The 21,544-nt window shown below is 51.4% G+C and overlaps 1 protein-coding gene across 6 annotated transcripts; it reads right to left on the bottom strand.

Moving 5' to 3' along the window:
- Window positions 1-364: 364 nt before the first annotated feature.
- SMARCC2 (SWI/SNF related, matrix associated, actin dependent regulator of chromatin subfamily c member 2) lies at window positions 365-21,467 on the bottom strand. 6 transcript variants are annotated; one of them, XM_008148626.3, is made up of 29 exons: window positions 21,330-21,467; window positions 19,382-19,501; window positions 18,665-18,750; window positions 18,142-18,223; window positions 17,953-18,045; window positions 16,799-16,868; window positions 16,505-16,574; window positions 15,194-15,269; window positions 14,909-15,040; window positions 14,688-14,803; window positions 14,251-14,375; window positions 12,641-12,700; window positions 12,453-12,490; window positions 12,077-12,207; window positions 11,726-11,797; window positions 9,507-9,620; window positions 8,903-9,056; window positions 8,129-8,221; window positions 7,748-7,867; window positions 7,596-7,658; window positions 7,001-7,259; window positions 6,377-6,538; window positions 6,058-6,122; window positions 5,708-5,843; window positions 5,457-5,623; window positions 4,597-4,731; window positions 3,011-3,392; window positions 2,256-2,681; window positions 365-1,738 (listed from the first exon to the last, which is right to left on the bottom strand). In XM_008148626.3, exons 1-29 carry the CDS (start codon window positions 21,438-21,440, stop codon window positions 1,662-1,664), a joined length of 3,735 nt encoding a protein of 1,244 aa, XP_008146848.2. In that variant the 5' UTR covers window positions 21,441-21,467; the 3' UTR covers window positions 365-1,661. The 6 variants fall into 6 exon arrangements, with proteins under 6 accessions (XP_008146848.2, XP_008146853.2, XP_054574944.1 ...); XM_008148631.3 differs by having other exon boundaries at window positions 2,598-2,681; window positions 21,330-21,455; XM_054718969.1 differs by having other exon boundaries at window positions 7,748-7,864; window positions 21,330-21,455.
- Window positions 21,468-21,544: the final 77 nt, after the last annotated feature.

Genomic DNA, 21,544 nt, shown 5'->3' with positions numbered 1-21,544 from the left:
CCCAGCAGGGCTAGGGGCCAAAAGCAACAGAAGGAGGGGAGGTGACTGCCTTCTCCCTGCCTAATAAGGGAAGAAATGAAACCACTACTTCTGAAAGGTAAATAAACAAGATCTCCTGGTTGAGGATGTCCTTCCAAGCCTTAAACAGCTATTTTGGGGGCAGGTGAGAGCCTCTGCCCGCTCCTGCATCAGTGCACAGCCCTGACAGCTGAGCTGCCTTTGGCTGCGGGAGAGAGGCCCAGTGCCTCTCTGGCCTAAGTGAACGAAGGCCCCAGGGAAGAACTCCAGCAATGATGCCCCAGCCCGACCCCACTACCTGACAGCCACAGGTCAGAGAACACAGAAGGCATCCACAAGATAAAACTGAAAGCAAATTAATTTATAAAAAAGAAAAAGAAAGAAAAAAAGAGAAAATTTACAGAAAACTTTTGAACAGAAGGAAGGTGCCAAGACGCAGAGGAGAAGAAACATGGGAACGTGAGGAACAAAGGGCCTGGTGGGCGGGACTAGGGCCTGGTGGGGAGCCTGGAATCACATTTGCCTGCACATAGAGGATGAAGAGGGGAGAGCTGGTATGTGAGGCACTGGAATCTGGGGAGCTGAGCTGAGCTGCAAGCTGGGGGTCAGCACTAACCTAGATTGGGCACCCCTACCCCACTGTCTCCAAATCCCAGGGAAACCCTAGCTACCAGTCAAGGTTCTGATGGTCTCGGTAGAGGAGGGAGGAGGTTATGGGGATGATCCACTGAGTCATAGGAAGAGGTGCTTAAGTGCTTTTTGAAAATTTCAGGTTTTTAAAACTTTCCATCTTCTGGCTGCCTTCCTTCTCCAGGTCTCCTAGGAGCCCACTGAGACAGCCCAGGGAGGAAGAGGAGCCCCGAATGCCCTCTTCCTCTGTGTCTACCATAGGAATCTCCAAAAACAGGTTTCCCCACCAAATACACGTACTCGGACATCAACTACATCGCTGACTTAAACACACACAAACTGACATTCAGAGGGAAACAGGTCATTGGCTGAGCTGGGGTGGCCTAAACAGCAACACTGAGGAAGCAGCAGGAGAGATTAGCAGGGATAAACGGGGTGGGGTGGCTGAGGGGGTTCTGAGTTGTCTTAGTTACTACTGAGGGGCTGGAGGAGACAGGTTCTGCACCCTATTTTATCCCCAGAGCTCTCTCCAGAATGTTAATTATCCTTTCCTAAAACGGTCACCTCCCTCCACCAAGAAATGTAAAAGTTGGATTTTTTTTTAATGGGGGAGGGAGCTCCAATGCAGCTTAAAAAAAAAATCACTTTTCTTTAAAAGGGCTTAATTTTTTTCATCCATAAAAAATGCAGTCGTTTTGAGGGGTGTACCCTTAGAAGTGATTAATTAGAACCTTGTATAAATACCTTCCCCCAGTCCTTCCTGTGAGGGCACATCCCCATCCTATCCTTCCTCCCAGACATTAGAAAGATCTTTTAAACAGAAGTCCTTGAATAATCCGATATAAAAATGCAAGCCCCTGACAGGGGCTTTGGTGGGGGCTGTGGAGGGGCAGCAAGTGCTTTCCTTACGTAGTGATGAACTCTCCAGCTGGGAAGAGTCCCAGTGGTGGGGGAGGGCTGTCCTGGAACCTTGATCTTCATGGGGGGTGAGGGAGAGATGTCTGGCTGGCTCCTCACTGTGGAGGTGGCACAGGGGTGACCGTGCCTGGGCTCGGGGCTGTGGGGTCTGGAGGCAAGGGGGTGCCTGGGTCTGTGGAGAAAGGGAAGATGAATCAGCTAGGGTGAGCAGGAGAGAGGGCACCACGGACAAACAGAACTGGGCAAGGCGTGCAATGGGTGGGTAGATGAATGAGGTACCCACAACATACAACTTCCTTTCCCAACCTCTCCCACCTCCCACTGGGAAAAGTGACAGACCTGAGATCCTCCTCCTGCCCCCACGGGAACCCTAAATGGGCATCTGAGCATGATGGGGACAAGCAAAGGGGGTGCCAATCATCATGCACTCAGGTAGCTGCTTTCCAAGTTTACAGCTGAGATGCTCTGCCACAGGACTCCTCCGTGACCCACCAGAGAAGGGCCCCAACGTCATCCCAGAGGTGGCAGCTGCCAGGCCGGGGGATGGTGGAGGGCAGCCAGAGAGGCCCTTCCTCCTGTGTTCTAATTTTACCAGAGCGCTCACCGAGTACCTGAGCCCTTCCCCCTGCCCTCCTCTCCCCGTGTGGACCCCTCCCCCGCACCCTTCTCCCGTCCAGGACCCTTCTCACCTGGCAGTGGGCTGGCACTGGGCAGGAGGTTGCCCTGAACAGCTGCCACAATGGCAGGGCTCTGGGCTGCGGCGGATCCGAGCCCCGGCCCGAGAGGCAAGGAAGATGGCATGGTGGTGGTCGCCGGCAGGTTAGGATGTAGAGGGTTCGCCATGGACACAGGCAGGTTAGGTGGGGGGAGAGTGCCCGGGGCGAACGGGAGATGGTGGTGATGCCCATGCAGGTTAGGAGGAGGGGGGAGGTTAATACTGATGGAGTCGGCTAGACTACCAAATGGGATGATGGATGGAGCAGGAGGAGGAGGAGGCGGCATGCCGAAAGGCAAACCCAAAGGAGCATTACCCGCCACGCCTGGGTGCCCGCTGCCCGGCACTGCCCCTGGCATCATTGAGGGAGGAGTTTGTTGGTTGGGGAACGGTGAGGGGCCTGGGAATAGAGAAGAGAGATCCAGATGATCAGAGACAGAAAATCTCACGTATCAACTCACTTTTATAGGGAGGATGATCTAGCCACTCCCAGGCACCACCTTCCCTTTTCCTGACACTAGAATTAGTAGTAAATCCTTGGAGCAAAACTCTGAAGATCTGGGTTTGGGGAAAGACCCCTGCCGGCTTAAGGATATAGCCGAGGTGGGCCCAGCAGAAGAAACCGAGGCCAATCCAATCTCCAATCCTACCACGTGTCCCCTCCAAGGTGACCTGGAACGTCCACCTGGATCGCTCTGGTCAGCAAGAGTTCAAGAACCCATCACTTACCATGGGGTCCAGGGGGTGGTACCCCTGGTGGGACTGCCCCAGGTTGGGGGGCTCCGGCTGGTTGTTGCTGCTGTGGCCCTGCAGTTGACCCTGTCTGCCCAATCTGTTCAGAGGGGCCCAAGCTTCCAGGAGGGACCCCACTGCTAGCAGGAGCAGGGGCCACAGAGGCCGGAGCCATAGCCAAGCCATGGACTGTGGGTGGCCCAGCAGCGCCTGTAGGTGGGATGGGCTGGGAGCCTGGGGGCAGGGCTGGTGGTGGCTGCTGCTGCTGCTGGTGCATTTGTTGGAAGTGCTGCTGCCGAGCCCTCATCTCCGCATACTTCAGCTGCTCCATGTGGAAGGCTTGCCTGTCGGCCAGGAGCTGCTGCCTCTGATACTCCAGCTGCCGGTGCCAATTGAGTACTGTCACCCGTGTTCAGAAGACCCCAAAGCAAGCACCTTCCCCCTGCTTTATTTTCTGACAAACCCAGCCTCTCATTCCGGTGGTTCCCACATCAAAACTAAGTCAGGGCTTCAGCGCCCCCCCCCCCCCCCCCATCTTCTCACTGCCCACACAGCTTCTCATTGCAACGGTGTTAATCTGGGGATAGCCCTTGCTGATTTCAGCTCCAGAGCTTTGCACTTGTCATAAATTTGGAAAACCTTTCCAGTCCTCCTGTCAATTCATGTTCTTTTCTTCCTTAAAAATTGGCTAAAAACTCATCATTCTTAGGGAGCCATCTCAGATCAATTCACTAGCCTCTGAGCTTTTGGCCTTGATTCTGTTATCGCCTCAGGACTTACATACTTGATTTGAAATCTCTTAATTTGAATTTGTCAGGTACTTTAAGCATTAACTGTTTTTTTATGTCTCCATACCATATATATTTGATGACTCTAATTAAACTGTAAATTCTCTGAGGGCAGGGGCCCTGTCTTCTCTTTCTTTTCTTTTTAAAATATTTTTATTTATTTCAGAGAGAAAGGGAGAGGGAGAGAGAGATAGAAACATCAATGATGAGAGACAATCACTGATTGACTACCTCCTGTGGACTGAGCCAGCAACCCAGGCATATGCCCTTGACTAGAATTGAACCCAGGACCGACGCTCTATCCAATGAGCCAAACAGGCTAGGGCTCTTCTCTTTCTTTTTACAACTTCTCAAAGACAAAGTGGTCTATAGCTTACCTATCCCATCCCCTTTTCAAGTCCATCTCCTGGATCTGAAGCCTCTACCCTCTCATCATGCCTTAAATTTGTTCAATCCCTCAATAAATACTTACTGAGAGTTTACTATGGGCCAAGCACTGTTCAAGGACCTGGAGATGCTGATCAGAAACCAACTAGGATCTCTGCCCCGTGGAGGAGCTGACACTGTGGGCACCGCAGCCTCCAGGCTTCCCCTGTGGCCACTTGTCCTTAACTGCCTGGGGCTGGCTCCCCCGCCCTGGCTTGGGCTGTTCCACTCTTGCTTTGGAGCCCTGTCCATCTCAGGCTTTCTGCTCTGCTGCTCTCCTCTCCCCACTGCCCGTCCTCAACTGAGGCACAGCTCAGCATCGAGGTGGGGCCCCTGGGCTCTGCTGAACCCCTAGGGAACATTACTCACTGCTTCTCGCTCCCGGTCCATGATCGTCTCCAGCTCCTCAAAGTGCCGGAGTTTGATCTCCAACTTTTTCATCTGGGTCTCCACTAGCAGGGCCACCAGAGATTTGATTTTCCTCTCCTCAACAGCAGCCAAGTGCTAGGGAAGGAGGGGTGGAAGGCATGTCAGTGGGAAGACCCAGTGGAAGACATTCCGGGGCAGAGAAAGGTAGCAGGTTTTAAGAAACAACTTGCTAAAAAAAAAAAAAAAAAAGAAACAACTTGCTGTGGTCACAGCCCAGAGCGTAAAACAGGCTTGATATTTTTAAGAGAACATGAAGAAAAATCAAGTGTGGCAAAGGATAAGACAAAGTCAAATAATCTATATAAATAAAAACCTAAGCAACCATTCGACTATTTGACCAGTAGCTATGACGTGCAATGACCACCAGGGGCAGATGCTCAACGTACAAGCATGGAAACATGGAACAGCCTGATGAATCTCAGAGGGAAAGGGGGAGGAGGGAGGGCAGGAAGAAATTAATCAAAGATCTTATATGCACACCAGAGGTCCAGTGCACAGATTCATGTAACAGTGGGGTCTCTCGGCCTGGCCTGCAGGGATCGGGCCGTAACCGGCAGTCCGACATCCCCTGAGGAGTCCCAGATTGCGAGAGGGCGCAGGCCAGGCCGAGGGACCTCACCGGGCCTCTAATCAAATAATCAAAGCTTAAAAAAACTTAGAACAGTGATGACCAACCCTCCCTCTTAGGATCAAAGAAAAAGGAAATGGGCAGCGTTATTCAAGGGATAAGGAAGGATTTCCTCCAGGTGAAGTGAGGTCAGAGAAGGGGCACCTCCCCCTTGGGTTTTCTGGGCCCTCACCTTGGCCTTCACAGCGGCGGCGGCCAGCGCAGCGGCAGCAGCGGTGGAGAGATTGCCCTCACCGATGTCCCTCTCCACCTTGGTCTTCCTCTCCCCCTCCGACTCCACCACTTCCTTCAGCACTTCCTCCTGCCCCTCCTTTGGCTCCTTGTCCTTCTCAGGGTCAACTGGGCCAGGCACAGGGCTGTTAGTCCCACGGCCCCTCCCTTCGCTCCCTGAACTGAACCACCCTGCTGTGCTGGGAGGCTCACCGATGGGGTCCCCGTCACTCTTCTCGGACTCCTTCTCGCTGTCGCCTTCTTTCCCTTTCTCTTCGTCCTTCTTGGGAGCCTCGCTAGTCTTCTCTTTTGCTTCTTCCTCCACGGCCCCAACTCCTTCTCGGGGTTCCTGAAGCCCCAGGGAAAGAAAAGTAGAGGATATCAGGGTGACTGCTTCTCACACAGGGTCTGGACTGGGAAATGAATTTACACCTCTTACTTGGGAGGTAGTTTGGCTCCAGGAGAAGCCTAGCCATCTCTTGCCTGAGCTGGACTAAGCCAGCTCCCCATCACCATGCTGCCACCCCACCCCAGCTCCCCAGCCCAGGTCAATCCAGCTATACCTTGGGCTCCTTCTTCTCCTCTGCGGCCTGGCCCTCCGCCCGCGCCTCGTCAGTCCCGCTCTCCTCTGGGCCCGTGGGAAGAGGAAACGGGAAGTGGCTGATACAGAGTCTGTCTCTACAGCACTCTTCCCCAGCCCCTCTCCTGGCCAAAATCTTAGTGAGAGCATCAATAGGGAGCCATAGTCCCTCAGGTAAAGTCCTGGGGAAAACAAAACCCCCACCAATCTCCCATTCGCCTTGTGCTCTGAGGCCGACCGAAGCAGGGATGGCACAGGGAAGCCAGGGGGAGGGGAGAATTCTGGGAGCTTGCCAGCCTTACCAATGCGCTCGGGCTCATCAGAGGTGGTTCCGGCAATTCCACTGCTTTCCAGACCGAAGGCTGGGTCTGCCCTGCCTGTCACTTTGGCTGCTTCCTCCACTTTCCGAACATGGGCCTCCACCAAGGCGGTGGGTACCTCCTCCTTCATTTTAGAGAACTCCTCTGCAAGATCCAGAGAGGATGAGGATGGGAGTGGGGGCGGGAGGCAGGCAGTTCTGGCCACCCCGGTGAAATCCCATCTCTCCGTCCAGACCAGCATGGAGCCAGACTGGTGCCTGAGCTGATGCCAGCAGAAGACAAGGCCAATAAGGCAGCCGTACTTGAGAGGGTCTCAAGGTCTGAGTAACTAGTCCTTCAAACGAAAACTAAGCCCAGCTGGTGTGGCTCAGTGGTTGAGCGTCAACTTATAAACCAGGAGGTCAGGGTTCAATTCCTGGTCAGGGTACATGCCTGGTTGTGGGCTCAATCCCCAGTTGAGGGCGTGAAGGAGGCAGCCGATCAATGATTCGCTCTCATCACTGATGATTCTCTCTCTCTCTCCCTCTCCTTTCCTCTCTAAAATCAATAAAAATATATTTAAACAAACCAACGAAAACCAAGAAGGCCAGGAACCCTCCACATTACCTAGAGCCGACTTTGCAGCAGCAGAGGCGACTCGCGGATCGACGACGGAGGCCAGGAAGGCAACAGTGCTCATGACGGGGTTGCCTGACTGACTGAAAGGGATGGGCTGGTAGGCCAGGGGGCCCAGAGAGGCCTCCGAGTCCTCCAGGTACGGGTCTTCAATGGGAAGACGAAGAAAATGCAAGATGCACTCGTCCTGCGTGCGGCTTCCCACATGCTCAGACACTTTGTTCCAGTCGTCTTTGTACATTTCCAGAGCCTGGTGGTGGTGGTGGAGACACAACTTCGCTTACTTAGCCACTTTCCTTGAAGATCAACTCCCCCCATCTTACTAAGGATAGCTGGCTTCAAAGCTCTCTGTTTGTGGTATTTGTGTACTCTGCTGGGTCCAAAAGGAACTTCCAAGTAGCACTAAGAAAGGATATGGCGTTAAGGAAATGGCCCAAATCTCTGGCCTGGAGCTGTTGCCTAGGGCAGGTGCGACAGGCATCGGGAAGGAGAGAGACTGAGGGCAAGATCACGTGGCCCCGCTCGCGAGTGCGCAGGCGCCCGGCCACTTCGCTGCGCAGGCCTCTCCTTTCCTCGCCCCAATTACCTCCAGCAGCAGCAGGGTCTCCTGCTCCGTCCACTCCCGCGTGGCACTGGCCGCAGCTTTGCTCTGCAGGGGAGAGACGGGGCGTCAACCAGAGGGGCCGCGACCTCTGGGGAGTGAGGGCGCTCGGGCCGAGTCACCCCACACTTCCATACCTTGGAGGGAACGTTCTTCTTTGTGTACATGTCTGTGCGTAGCCCAAAGTTCTGCATGTCTGTCGGTTTCTCTTTGCCTTTGTCAGGGAAGTTGAGCATTTGTTGGGAAGCAGAGGTCTGCTATTTGTGGAGGGAGAGAAAGAGGTGAGTACAAATGACCACCAGGAGCCAGGGGCAGAGAGAGAAAGATAGAAACAGAAAGACAGAGAGAGAGAGATAGAAACAGACAGAAGGAGCTTTCTTCCCAAAGTCAGGGACACCCCTGGGCGGGACTTCCTCCCTCACTGCTGTAGCTCCTCTGTTCTCATCTCTCCTTCCCGGGCAGGGGCCCCCAAATAAAGGGGCAAATAAGAAGCCCAGCAGGGTCTACGCCCCACCTACCAGCTCTGGCTTGCCCTTAGCGGTCTCTGGCACCAGGTCATCCAGCTCTTTGCCCTTGCGCCCAGCCTTGGTATCAGCATCAACCTGGCGGCCCTGGGGGACAGAGCTTGACGTCATGGAAGCTGGGCAGGGAACACCAGGCCAAGGCCCTAGAGGCCTCAAGACCAAATCCTGGGTGGTCCGCAGCTCTGGGGCATTCATGCCACTGTTCCATGTTCCCTTAATGGCTAATTAGGTTTGTAGTTGGCATGATATCCACTTGTATTCACATATGTCTTTACAGATTTTCTTAGGAGCTGGACAATTAGGTTCTAGTTCTAGATTTAGTACTCAGTGACCTTGGGCAAGCCACATAACCTTTCTCCTCTTAATTTTTGTAATGTATGAAATGGAAGTGGAAAAATGGAAGTGATAATAATTATGAGTCAAAAATGAAAAAATGTTGGAAGCATGACAAAGCTAAAAAATTCCATGCAGCTGAATTTTAAGCCTTTTTTCTCTATCTGTTCCGTCCCCTACATCAGTCTGTCTGCTCCGAGGACAAGGAGCATCTCTTCTCCCTCAGCAAGTCCTCGCAGTCTTAGGTACAGAGGCTGAGAGAGGTTGCTAACACCTGGGACTCATTCCCGTCGCCCTGTGCATCCCATGGAAAAGGAAGAAGCCTCAAAACACTCCTGAACCATTACCCTAAAAACCAGAAAAAGAAAAGTCCAAAGAAGCCCAGTTTTACGCCCCTCCCAACCCTACCCCGGTCCCTACCGCCCCTCACCCTACCTGTGGGGTCTTGGGTTGCAGAGGCACCAGCCCTGAGGGCGTGTCCGCTAAGACGTGGAAGTGAGAGGTGGGTGGAGGTCCCATTGGGGTTGGTCGACTCTCAGCATCCACCTGGTAGTTTATAAGACCCCACTGCTCTAGGAAGGCGTGGACCCTGGGAGGAGAGAGACAGAAACAGGGTCACGGGCAACCAGAAAGCTGCACGAGGAGAGCTGAGGGCAGAGGTGGCCCAAAGCTCCCTCTCCCGCCCTCTTTTCTGCTCATTCTCCTTCCTGGGACATCTCTTCTCCTCCCACCACCTAAATGCCAAGTCTACATCTCCAGTCAGGACCTCTCTTCACAGTCATCCACCTGCTCAACATCTCCTCCTGGACAGCCAGTGACATCGAAACAGGACTCTCTCCTTTCTTCCACACTTCGAGGGGTACCACTGCCATTCCCTCAAGTCCCTCCCACCCCGAACCCGAACCTCACCTCACCTCTCTCTAGAGGTGTTTTTTCCTGCTCATACCCCTGTGTTCCTTGCTGGCATCTCTATTTCTGCCAAGAGACATCTGTGGGCAGACATCCTGACATACCCCTTCCTCTCAGCTGCAGAACCCACCTCATGATGGCACAGACATCACCTGCCAGGTTCCTGCGGCAGGCGGTAGAGGTGAGATACTCTTGGGGGTTCAGCCGGTAAGTGTCAATCATGAAGTTTCGATAGGCCAGGTAGCTTAGAAGGAGAGAGAACAATGAGGTAGAAAAATAAATGTCTGTTGCCAGCTGATGGGTAGGAAAGTGATAAAGGAGCAAATGACTCCTCCTGTGTGACAAGATGAAAGGAGTCGACAATTTGACTCAGTGAACAACGTGGGGCTACTATGTGCTAGGCGCCAGGGGCTCAAGCAGTGCTGGCGTTTTCCTTGATGGGGTTCTAGTTAAGCAAATTATGTCCTTGGCTGTCCTTGAAGTTGATTCACCCAATTTTTAAATAAGGAATCAAAAGGTAAAACAAGAAGTCCTTATTTCCAAATGCATATGGTAGAGGGAGGTCCAAATCCATGTATCCTACTAGTCAGCAAAGAGTATGTTTTGAATGTGGAAAAGCTAAAATCCCAGTTCTACCATGATGGCCTCGGGCAAGACACTTAAATTTTTGCCTCCCAGTTTCCCCATCTATAAATTGAAGTGTCTGTTGAAGCTTAGAAAGGTCTGTGAAGGTCTAGTACAGCTTGAAAAATGATAGATAGCTGTTGTATAGTATAGTGTAAAGTTTGAGACCATGACCTAGACTAAAGGATTCAGATCTCGGTTTTACTACTTACTAGCTGTCTGACTTTAAGCACATAACTTAGCCCCTCTAAACCTCAGTTTCCTAATCAGTAAAGTGGAGATGATAATAACCTTCCTCTAAAGCTGATGTGGAGATTAAATTAGTCACCGTCTGTAGGATGTGCCTGGGAGACAGTAAGCTCTCAATAAAGGTAGGCAATCATCATCATTTACTATTTTCTGCCAAAAGTGCAAAGTGTAAGTTAGGACACACGATTTCAAATACTGCTTCGCCACCAAAAAAACAGCTTTGTGCCCTTCCTTTGCCAGTCACATCATCTTGAAAGGCCTCAAGGTTGTTAGTTTTTAATGTGATGAGAACTATGCAACTTATAAGCTTTCTTCCAGATCTAAAAATCTATGATTCTCTCTTCCTGGTAAATTTGATTTCTTTCCAGATAAAAAAATAAAACATAACTATTAAAAAAAAAAAAAAAGAGTGCCGAAACCGGTTTGGCTCAGTGGATAGAGTGTCGGTCTGCCGACTGAGGGGTCCCAGGTTCGATTCCGGTCAAGGGCATGTACATTGGTTGCGGGCACATCCCCGGTGGGGGGTGTGCAGGAGGCAGCTGGTCGATGTTTCTCTCATCATCGATGTTTCTGGCTCTCTATCCCTCTCCCTTCCTCTCTGTAAAAAATCAATAAAATATATTATAAAAAAAAAAAGTGCAAAGTGTGGAACAGTTCTAGTTCCAACCCTGCCTGCAAATCATGTTGATCACATGTCACCTGGTCACTACTTCCTTTTCCCCCGGAGAGAGCGAGGCTTCTCCACACGCTGCTGTCCCCAAAGAGGAGCGAAGCAGACCTGCTGCAGGAAGGAAGACGGCCCCGAGGGGAAGCGGAGGAACAGATGGGAAGCAAGCCCGCCGGGTTCTCAGGGAGCCGTGGCTCAGCACTCAGGCTCACCATCTCATCATGATAGTGATCCCGGAGCATCTCTAACCAGAGAGGCTTGCCAAGTCTCACCCAAAGCCAACCAAGTTTGGCCGGAGGCAACACCCTGAAGGAGGTGAGGACTTCTGAGCCCCAAGCCCGCACTTGACCTAACACTTCTCTCCAGAGAGCTTTCTCCATCCCTTAATTCACAGACGTGGGTCTTAATAGTTTTCCCTCTCGTTTATCTATCAAAACCTACTCTTAGGGACCAGCCTGGTAACAGCCACTGACATTTTATCAAAGCTATGCTAGGGAGATTTGCATTTTGGACAACATCAGTAACTGTGGGTTGAAAGGCTCTGTACCCTGTTAAGAGAAATGGAGGAACTGGAGCAGGTAGTTGTTTTGCACAGAAGAGCAGGCTGATGGCCACTGGGCAAATCCTAGAGAGCATGTTGCGTGGTCAGGTGCTGGGCTGGGGGCAGCGATCATGTCTTGGTGAGCCTTGCACCAAGTGCCTGGCTCATGGAAGAACTCAAGAAATGGTTGCTAAACAGGATGTTGCTGGATCAGGAAGAGTGAATGGGACAGGGAGAGAGAGAGATCCATGAGCCGAGATGTCCTTACATTTCTGGAGTCTTGGACTTGTTCTTGCCGTTGAAGAACTCAGGAAGAGCCCGCCGCTCAATGGCATGGACACTGCAAGAGAAGGCGGTGCATTCAGAAGGCACTAGTGGAGCAATGGAGCCCCAAAGAGAGGAAAAGCCTAGAAGGGGAGGCAGGCAAACAGCTGGAGACAGCAGGAAGGAATCAGATGCTTGGGGAGAACTTCCTCCCAGGGCTCCCCTAAAACGGAAGTGTACCCCGGTCTAGCTGACTGAGGAAGAAATAACTTATTTAGCGGCAGGAGAAGGAACAACGTGTTGACCCCAGGAGGCAGGGAGAAAAGGGTTTAGTGAGAAGCTGGAGCAATAATACCTATTATAATCAAACCAGGCTGCGTAGCTGGGAATGATGATGTGGTGGGTCTGTTCAGTCACATTGTCCTCATGCAGGTCCGGGTTCTTGGTCTGCTCCCCCTTGTTCCCCGTACTGTTTTCATCCTCATCCTATGAACACGGAGGCTGCTGGACACTCAGCATTCTCATCTTGCCCCTAGCACCCCCTGCTTCTCCCGCACCCCAGGAATGTGGGCCCTGAAGATGGGTGTGGGCTGAACAGTAATGGGCCCCAGGACTGGGAAGGGTCAGTTGTGAGCAACAGGCAGACGTAGTCCACGGGGGGAAAGGTCTGGGCAGAGGGACTTTATAATCAGAACCACATGGGAGGGCAGGGCCCCCTAAACTGGCTCTACCTTGCCCGTGGTCTCCATGCTCTCATCCTCCTGTTCATCTGGAAGAGAGACAGCGAGATACAAGGCTGGAGCCTCCCGAGGGGCCGAGAAGAGTCCTACTTCCTGAGAAGCCCCGGCAGGTTGGGGGAAGTGGCAGCTGCCTCCCCGAACTGGGCTCTGACTGCCCTGCCCGAGGCTCCCTATCTTACCCAAGTCAGTCACGGTGCCTCCTTTGACCGGGGCCGACTCCGAGTCCTTCTTCGTGTTGACTGCCAGAGAGAGACATTTTATCAGACAGCTTCTGCCTAACCAGGCCCTCACCTCGCCGCTGCTGAGTTCTAAAGATCTCATTTTCTCCAAAAACTTTCTCCTTCTGATCACAAAACGCAGTAACTTCCTTCAGCCACAATCAGTCTAGGTTTGGAAACTCACTTGCCATTTTGCCCTCTTCCCAACCAAAAATTCATTTAACTTTTTTCTATAGAGAAGCATTTTCTACTCAATGGATATTCATATATCATTTGTCTTTCAGGCCCTTATATCCATCTATGTGTAAGTTCCTTTAAAAAAAAAAAAGTCTTTATTGATTTGAGAGAGAGAGAGAGGAAGGGAGAGGGAGAGAGAAACATCAATGTGAGAACACAAAATCAATTGGGGATCAAGTTCCCAATCCGAGCATGTGCCCCGACAAGGAATTGAACTGGTGACCTCTCAGTGCATGAGACAACACTCAACCAACTGAGCCACATCCACCAGGGCTGTAAGTTCTTAATAAAGTGAGACAGAGCCTGACGAAATCCCTCTACAGAGAAATGGCTGGATCTTAAATGTTATTTTTTTTCCCTTGCTTTAAAAGAAAAATCTTCATTGTTGAAAGTATTCCATCCGGCCCCCCTTTTCCACCATTGACCTCTTCTAGCCCCTCCCCGCCTTCCCCGCCCCCTGCCCTTCACCACCCCATTGTCTGTGCCCACGGGTTCAGCATAAATGCATACAAGTTCTTTGGTTGCTCTCTTCCCACCCACCCACCCTCCCCCGGATCTTAAATATTTTGAAAGCAGAGGACACTTTCCTCAACTGAATTCATACACGAAAGCTCAGGAGAAAACACGGAGAGAGGAGAGCTGCTCTGATCGATTAGGGGGTGGGAGCCACAACTCCTCTCTCGTGGCCCTCTTTACTCCCCTCCTGAAATCTATCTGGGACTAGTCTCCAGAACGCAGATTATAACAGTACTGAAGAGCAGCGTCTCCAAAGTGAGGTTCTCACACAGGATGCCCAAGATGGTCCACTAGAATTCAGCCAGAGAATATCAGAATTTCTCTTTACATTCGTCTTTTAATCTTATCCTTTCCCTTTCCCATTCTTAGATAATGCCTGCATGTGTTTTATAATGTTCTAAAAGGAGCGGTGTAACAGTTCATGTATGTAACTTGTGCTCAGATATATTTTACTGACGGGGTTTGCTCAGTTGGTTAAGGCATCAACCCGATATGCTAAGGTTGTGGGTTTGATTCTCGGTCAGGGCACATACAGGAATCAAATAATGAATGCGTAAGTAAGTGGAAAATAATTGATGTTTCTCTCTCTCTAAAATCGATCAATCAAAAAACAAAAAAACAGAATATGGAGACAACTACTGTCAAGCACTAAGCACAGTCCACAAGTTACTAGTAGTTATGGATGTGAAGTTAGAGGATGGTCCATGGTGATGGAAAGAACCTCTAGACCTGGGACTGGGCCTAGGAAATCAGCCGCTCAGGGGGTTTGAAAGAGTAGGGGCGGGGCAGGCAGGCCAGGAGCTAGGCCCAGCCCATACCTGTTTTGGGCAATGTCACCTCTTCTACGTTGGGGACCGGTGAGGGCTCATCCATGTCCTTTGTTAGGTCTTCTTGCTCCTCCTCTCTGTGGCCACGCTTGGACTTGGTGTAAGGTGTTGAGGGACTGGGAAGGAAAGGGAGTGAAAGAGAACCTAGTCATCCTTGGATAAGGAGTCCCTGGAAGTTCAAGTTCAAGGGACAGGAAGCAAGAGAGAACCTCAAGGGGCAGAACTGAGCAAAAACAGAAACCAATCACCTCAGAATAATGGGAAGTGGCCCAGGCTTTCATCTGGAGATAAAGCTCTCTTTGAGTTTACTAGTGGCTGGGACTAGAACTAACAACGAGGCAGCTAAAGAGGAGGAGGTCTAGGGTCGGGTGGTCATGGGAAGGTTTGGAGAGATCAGTGAAGGTGGGGGAGGCTAGGGGCTGGCATACCCTTTCTTAGCATTTTTCTTCTTAGCTTCTGGGGTTGGTGAAGGAGAGGGGGAGCGCTTCCTCTTCTTATAGTTCCCCCCCTTCTTGTCCCGTCGATCTGAATCTGGGCTGTTCACCTTCAGGTTGGGGAATTGGGACAAATGTCAGTCAATAATCCCCAGTGAAGACTTATTCCAAAACTTATGCTAGTGGCTCCAAGAAGAAAGAAGAGGAAATTTCACCTCATCTGTCAATGTCTTGGCTGAAATCTTCTTTCGGCGGGAGACGGGGTTTTTGTCATCATTTACTTCATAGTCTTCCTCGTTCATCCATTCATTGAAGGTGTCCGTGTCCAGGATCCACTTCGCATGAACCTAAGGACAGAGGCAGACTGTGCTGAAGCCTAGAAGCCAGAGCTCCGTCCGGGCCTGTCAGAAAGCCCAGGGCTCAGATGCTGCTGCTTCCGCTCCGAAGCGTGCCCGGTGCTGGCACCGCTTTTCTGGGGCAGCGGGAACAGGGCAGCTCACCTTCCTAGGCTTCTCGGGAGTCGGAGCATCTTCCACCGACGCTTCGATTTCACTGGCTGGGATCCACGTGTCGTAACTGCCATGGGAAATGCATCGTGAAGCAGAGAATCAACAAGATAGAGTTGTGGAAAAAAAAGTGGAGATCTTTTACCTTTTCCATGTATAAAAAGCTCTGTGTTGCTGGGTTATTATTTTGGTATAATTATTTCCCCAGTTAATACTGGGATCTTTTCTTTATAAAGTAATAAAAACAATTACAAAATATTTCAATAAAAAAGGATCACCCTAACACAACTACCTGCGACATTCAGTATATGCTTTTTCCCAGTAACTTTAATATATATATATATTTTTATTTTTTTATTTTTTTTTATTGATTTCAGAGTGAAAAGAAGAGGGAGAGAGAATCACCGATTGGCTGCCTCCTGCATGGGAGAAGGGAGGCGGTGAGCCTGACCTGGGCATGTGTCCTGACCAGAAACTGAACCGTGACCTCTTGGTTCATAGGTTGATGGTCAACCCCTGAGCCATGCCAGCTAGGCCAGTAACTTTTTTCAGTACAAATTTGTTTTAACATAATTGCAATGATACTGAAGTTGTTTTATATTCTACTTTTTGCAGTTAATATTCATTTAACAAATTATCCATGTTATTTCTATCAATTTAAAGCTGTATAGCCCTGCCAGTGTGACTCGGTGGTTGAGTGTCCACCCATGAACCAGGAGATCCCTGGTTAGATTCCCAGTCAGGGCACATGCCCGGGTTTCGGGCTCAATTCCCAGTGGGGGGCATGCAGGAAGCAGCCAATTCGGTTTCTCTCATTGATGTTTCTATCTCTGTATCCCTCTCCCTTCCTCTCTCTCTAAAAATCGATAAAAACATATTTAAAAATAAGTAAAAGCTGTATAGTAGCCCACTAAATAGATATATAAATTGGCTGAAACATTTCCTCACCATTAAACAATTAGATTGTTTCTAATATTTACTTATCAAAAATTATACTAGAATAACCATTTTGCATGTAAAGCCCCAATTCTTTTAGCCTAAGTCTGGTCCAATAAATATCAACCTCCCCCGAATAGGGGATTCACATAATAGAAAAGAGGAGGACAAATGAACAAACCTAAAAAAACAACCCTAAAATAACCCCTAAAGATAATAAAGTGAAGGAAAAAAAAAAAAATATATATATATATATATATATATACACACACACACACATCTCCAAATCACTCCCTGCTGCTTTGCTAGACGTTCTAGCACTTCTCAGCCTGGTTCTTGTGCTCATACCTGTCCCAAACCCATCCTCACCTGTCAGGATAATAGCCCCAGTGCAGAAGAACCTGCTTATCCCTCTTCATGACTGGCCGTACCCATTCCTCTGGGGATAGAGACAGAGCAGGGAGAGATATAAGCTAATGGGGTACAAAAAAGTAACTCTGTATACAACTCCTGTGCAGCAGAGGACCTGTAAACAGGAATGTAAGACGGTAGGAGAGTTTAGGGTTGAAAGGAGAGAGAAGCCCAGGCACCGCATGGGATCTGAGCAGTCCTCCACCTCCTAGCCCAAGCCATTCTCTGAGGTGCCCAGGAAAGCCGTCTCACCTTCTTCCAGGTTCCCTGGGACTGGATACACAACATGGGACGCGCTGTTCCTATCCTCAGTGACTGTTCCCTGGATGGCACAAAAAAGGAGGAAAATGTACTCCCCTCTAAATCACTCATCAGTATAAATAAGCCCAAATAAGATTTAACCCCACATCTGCCTTCCTAATCATATTTTGCTCAGAATGGTACTAAAGTGAGTGGCCCTCTCTACTAAGCACACACTAGGTGAATGGAGGAGGGAAATAGCTGGGATTGTGCTAATAATGAAGAAAAGTCAAATAATTAAAAACTGCTACAACCGAAACCGGTTTGGCTCAGTGGATAGAGCGTCGGCCTGCGGACTGAAGGGTTCCGGGTTCGATTCCGGTCAAGGGCATGTACCTTGGTTACGGACACATCCCCAGTGGGGGGTGTGCAGGAGGCAGCTGATCGATGTCTCTCTTTCATCGATGTTTCTAACTCTCTGTCCCTCTCCCTTCCTCTCTGTAAAAAAATCAATAAAATATATTAAAAAAAACACAAAACTGCTACAGCCCTAGCCGGTTTGGCTCTGTGGATGGAGCGTTGGCCGGCAGACTGAAGGGTCCCAGGTTCGATTCCGGTCAAGGGCACGTGCCTGGTTGCGGGCTCGATCCCCAGTGGGGTGCATGCAGGAGGCAGCCGATCAACGATTCTCATCATGGATGTTTCTATCTCTCTCCCTCTTCCTTCTTCTCTGAAATCAATAAAAACAAACAAACAAACAAACAAAAAAAAACTGCTACAGATAACCTCTCCGAATAAATAACCTACACATGGGAACTGTAAAGGTGACGGTGTGTCTTTAGCAATGACGTCTGCTTGCTAAGCTAGAGCTCCAAAGGGTAAAGATTTCATCTCTCTGCACTCAGGCCAGCGCTAGTTCAGGGGAAGGAAAAGCTTTCCCCCGACCAACACAGTCTCTGGGAACAGTGACCCAAACCTGTCCAGACTGGGACAGGGGAGGAGCGGGCAGAGAAAGCGTGGCCCAAGGCTTCCAGTCCAGTCATTTTCCAAGGAGGTGGAGGCACCTCTGCAGCAGAAGACACGGCCCCTCGGGGCTGTTGATTGAATGGAAACATCGGGAAAAGGGTCATGGGGTTTCCAAAACCTCTCCTGACCCGCCCACTCACCTGGTGTCTCTTGATAATGTCCTTTAATTTCCCTAGCAGTTTCGGTTCAATTTCGGGGCACAGAAAAATGTTTGGTCGAGACAGGCAATTATTCTGTGGGGAGAAGTAGATGGAGTGAGATTACGGGGGGGTGTTTGGATTCCTGCTGAGGGAAGGGAGATGAAAGGGGGGCAGGTTCCTGACCAGTACCTGCACCAAGGACTTCTCGATGGTCATGAACATTTCCACGTTGCGGTCCATGCGGGATGGGTTCTGGAAGTCGTAACGCCGCCTTGTGAAGAGGCAATAATCCAGTGAGCGGTATAGCGGAGGTCGGGGGATCAGGTTAGGGTACGTGACTTCTTAACATGGGAAACTAGGAGGCAATCCCGTTCACGGCTATTGTCCAGAATCTGGGGTTTACTGATCTCAACTCACTCTGTACTGAGTCCAAAGGACAAAGCAAAGTTTGAGGTGCCAACCTAAGAACCCCTTTTCCTCTGCCATACACACACTGGTGCGTACACACATACTCAGTCTTGGAGACTATTTTGGCTCTGACTCCCAGCCATATTTCTGACCTAGCAAGTCAGGCCTACTGACCTATCGAAGTAAGAGAGTCATAAAAATGTCTACTTAAGCTCTGCCACCCCAGAAAGACCCCGAGGAAAAATTTACCCCAGGAAAGTCCCTCTAAACAACATATAAAAAGCATCAAGAGAGGGCATCTCACCATCCCTGGTCACTCTTGAATTTGTAGGCAGCTGCAAGTATGTGGCACAGGGAGCCTCCTGCTTTGAAATCTAGGAAACATTTGATCTACAAAATTGAGACAGGGAAGAAGCATGTAAGAGTTACATCCTAAATTCTCTTATTACTTAATCCTTTCACAAAATCCCATGCTAAAGTGATCTCCCTCTCAAAGCCGGAATTCTTTAACCCCTGTGCCACTGTATCATGTAGCCTAGAAGAGGGGGGGAGAAAGAAACGAAAATTCACAAAGCCCCACTCTGTGCCAAGCACTTACTGGGTTGCCTCACTGGCCATTACAGAATGGCCACAGTGTAGTCATGTTAATCCTATCGAGAGACGAAGGAGCCGAGATGTAAAGGGTGTGAATTGCTTGGCCAAGTCACAGAGCCAGGATTCGAACACAAGCCCGTGCAAATCAAAACCTCAGCCCCTTCTAGCCATGCCACGGGAGTTTCGTGCACTGAGCTCACACGCTCTGAAATAACCTGTTGCACAAAGTATCACTAAGACAAAGGGAACGGTAAACTGGGGACTAGGCCAACGCATCAATGTCCTGACCAGGGGCAGGGATGGTAAAAAATTACCCAAATTTCAAAAATTATGAAATTTACAAAAAAAACCCTCCCCCTAAAAAACAAAACAACAAAACAACGCCTTCCCCAGTTTTGAGGATCCATCCCCTGGATTTTGCACTCACCGGCAGTTTAGTGAGCGGTGCATTGCTGACATGTTTGCCAAAAACTTCTTCCTGAAATTGTAGCAACTGTACAACCAGGCTAGACAGGGACTTGTTGGTGGGTGGTTCGGCTTGTATATACTGGGGGAAGAGGGAAAGAAAAGAAACGTAGACCCCGGATAAACTGTCCACCACTTCCCTATTTCTTCCCCAGGAGCTCTGGAAACGTCTGGGGCAGAGAAAATTGTGTCTTCTTCCCCCCCACGTCTAGTTTCTATAAAGAAAATGGCAGAAGGGAGGTAGACCCTCTACGCCCCTCACCAGGAAGTTGCAACTGTGCCCCCCAGCCCAGGTACACCCTGACATTGGATCTCTACCCCGAGGGCTGTAAAATTCTGAAGGCTCCTTGCGTTCAGGCCAGGGAAGCAGTACCTCTGAGGCTCTAAGTGAGACAACAGTGTATTTCTTGGGGCAACTTTGTGGAAGGCCAAGGCTCGCCATATCATGTGGCTTAAGAAAGTGAGGTCTGGCAAACAGACGGAGCGGGTCAGCCTGGGCACAGAGTGAGCTTGTGCACTCTGCTTCTGCTGGGAACAGGGCACGGATGCCCTCCGAGGGGGGAAGGACCAGCCACCACCGCATCCGTCTTTTCTGAGGAAACCTTAGCTGAGACAAGGAACCCGGGGCATTCTTAAAAACCCCCCATGCCATGCTGCCTAGCATCCTCGCCTTCTGTTCTAATTTAGAACTGAGCCAGCAGGCTAACTTTCTCTTTACCTTTTGACCCCCGTTTCCTCAACCCTAATCACACAGCAGAGTGCTCCTTCTCAGTGGGAGGTGTAAAGAGATCCTTGAAGGAAAAGGTAAGTGACAGCGAGCTAAGAGCTGGAAAGCTGAGCCAGGTCAGGGGCTGTCCATCTCCCCAGGGCTAGAGACTAAGCCCCTAGATTGATCTCCCTTTCCAAAGGTCAAAGGTAGGACCTGGGAACCTGAGCCCCAGGCGGAGGTGCAGACAAGGCACAGACCCAGAGCCCCGAGCAGGACAGGCTCCCGCCCAGGACCAGAGGGGCGTTCTCCCCAACCCCTCATCGCACTCTGACAGGCTGCCAAGCTGGGCAGGAAGGACCGGGCGCCGAAGGGCAGCCAGGGAGACCCCTCTCCGGGAGCAGAGAGAAGACAGGCTGGCTGTCTCTGGAGAAAAGCCATATGTTTAGGTCTTCCTTTCAACAGGCCCGGAGACAAAGACAACCCCAGCAGGAGGTTCCGTGGAAGAGACAGGTAAGGCTTCTCCCACCCTTTGTTCAGGGCCTTATCATCTCCAGTTAGGGGGTGGGGGGCTAGGGCTACAAAGCGTGGCCTAGACGCTGAACCCCAAACCCGGGCCATTCAAGGCCAGGTGGTGGGTGACTTCATTGTGGAGCTGAGGAATGGCGTGGGAAGGGCTCGCTGCCCAGGAACTCCAACCCCGTGGCTCTCCGAGGTTCCGCTGCCCCTTGGCGGGCGGCGGGCGGGAGAGACAGGTGATCTCCAGGTGGGGGCCGCGTCCGGGCTGATGGGGCGGCCGAGGGCCTGCTCCGCGGCTGCGGACCCCCCTGCTCTCCGCACGAGCACAAAGCGCCAGGGAGGCCTCAGGCCGGCCGGCACCTGGGCCGTGGAGAGCTCGGGCGCGCACTGGGGCGGGCACGCCGCGGGGGCGGGGGGACCCCCGCCGCCTCTCCCGGAAAAGAGGAGGGTGGGCTGCTGGCACCGGGGCCCGCGGAGCAGGGGAGGGAGACGCGGAGCAGAGGGCGCAGCCGCGGAGGCGGGGGATGCGATCCGAGGCCGGAGCGCGGCGGCCGGGCGCTGCGGGGCGGCGCGGGCCGGAGGGCGCGCGGGGGCTGCACCGGGGCCCGCGGCCGCCGGAGGGGGCAGGAGCCCGGGCGCTGCGGGGCCCGGTCCCTTTGTCCCGCCCCCGGCCCTGCCCGCGTACCTTCTTGTAGTTCTTGCCGAGCCAGAGCCGCACGTTGTCGAACTGGGTCACCGTGTCCGCGGCCTCGTAGTACTTCACGTTGGGGCCGCCGTCCTTCTTCCGCACCGCCATCTTCTCGGGCTCGGGCCCCGCCGCCGCCGCCCGCCCCGCTCCGCTCAGCTCCCGCCTCCTCCGCCTCCTCCGCCCGCCTCCCGCCGCCGCGGCCGCCGCCTCCC

Source organism: Eptesicus fuscus, chromosome 7 (assembly GCF_027574615.1).
Source record: "Eptesicus fuscus isolate TK198812 chromosome 7, DD_ASM_mEF_20220401, whole genome shotgun sequence".
NCBI classification, from domain to species: Eukaryota; Metazoa; Chordata; class Mammalia; order Chiroptera; family Vespertilionidae; genus Eptesicus; species Eptesicus fuscus.
This window is presented reverse-complemented; position numbering and strand designations above follow the sequence as displayed.

Coding starts and splice junctions, on each gene's coding strand:
- SMARCC2 (XM_008148626.3), bottom strand. CDS start 21,440: ATGGCGGTGCGGAAGAAGGACGGCGGCCCCAACGTGAAGTACTACGAG. Junction 16,575..16,798: donor CCCAGGGAACCTGGAAGAAG/GTGAGACGGCTT, acceptor CTCTATCCCCAG/AGGAATGGGTACGGCCAGTC. Junction 5,624..5,707: donor GAGTGACGGGGACCCCATCG/GTGAGCCTCCCA, acceptor TGCCTGGCCCAG/TTGACCCTGAGAAGGACAAG.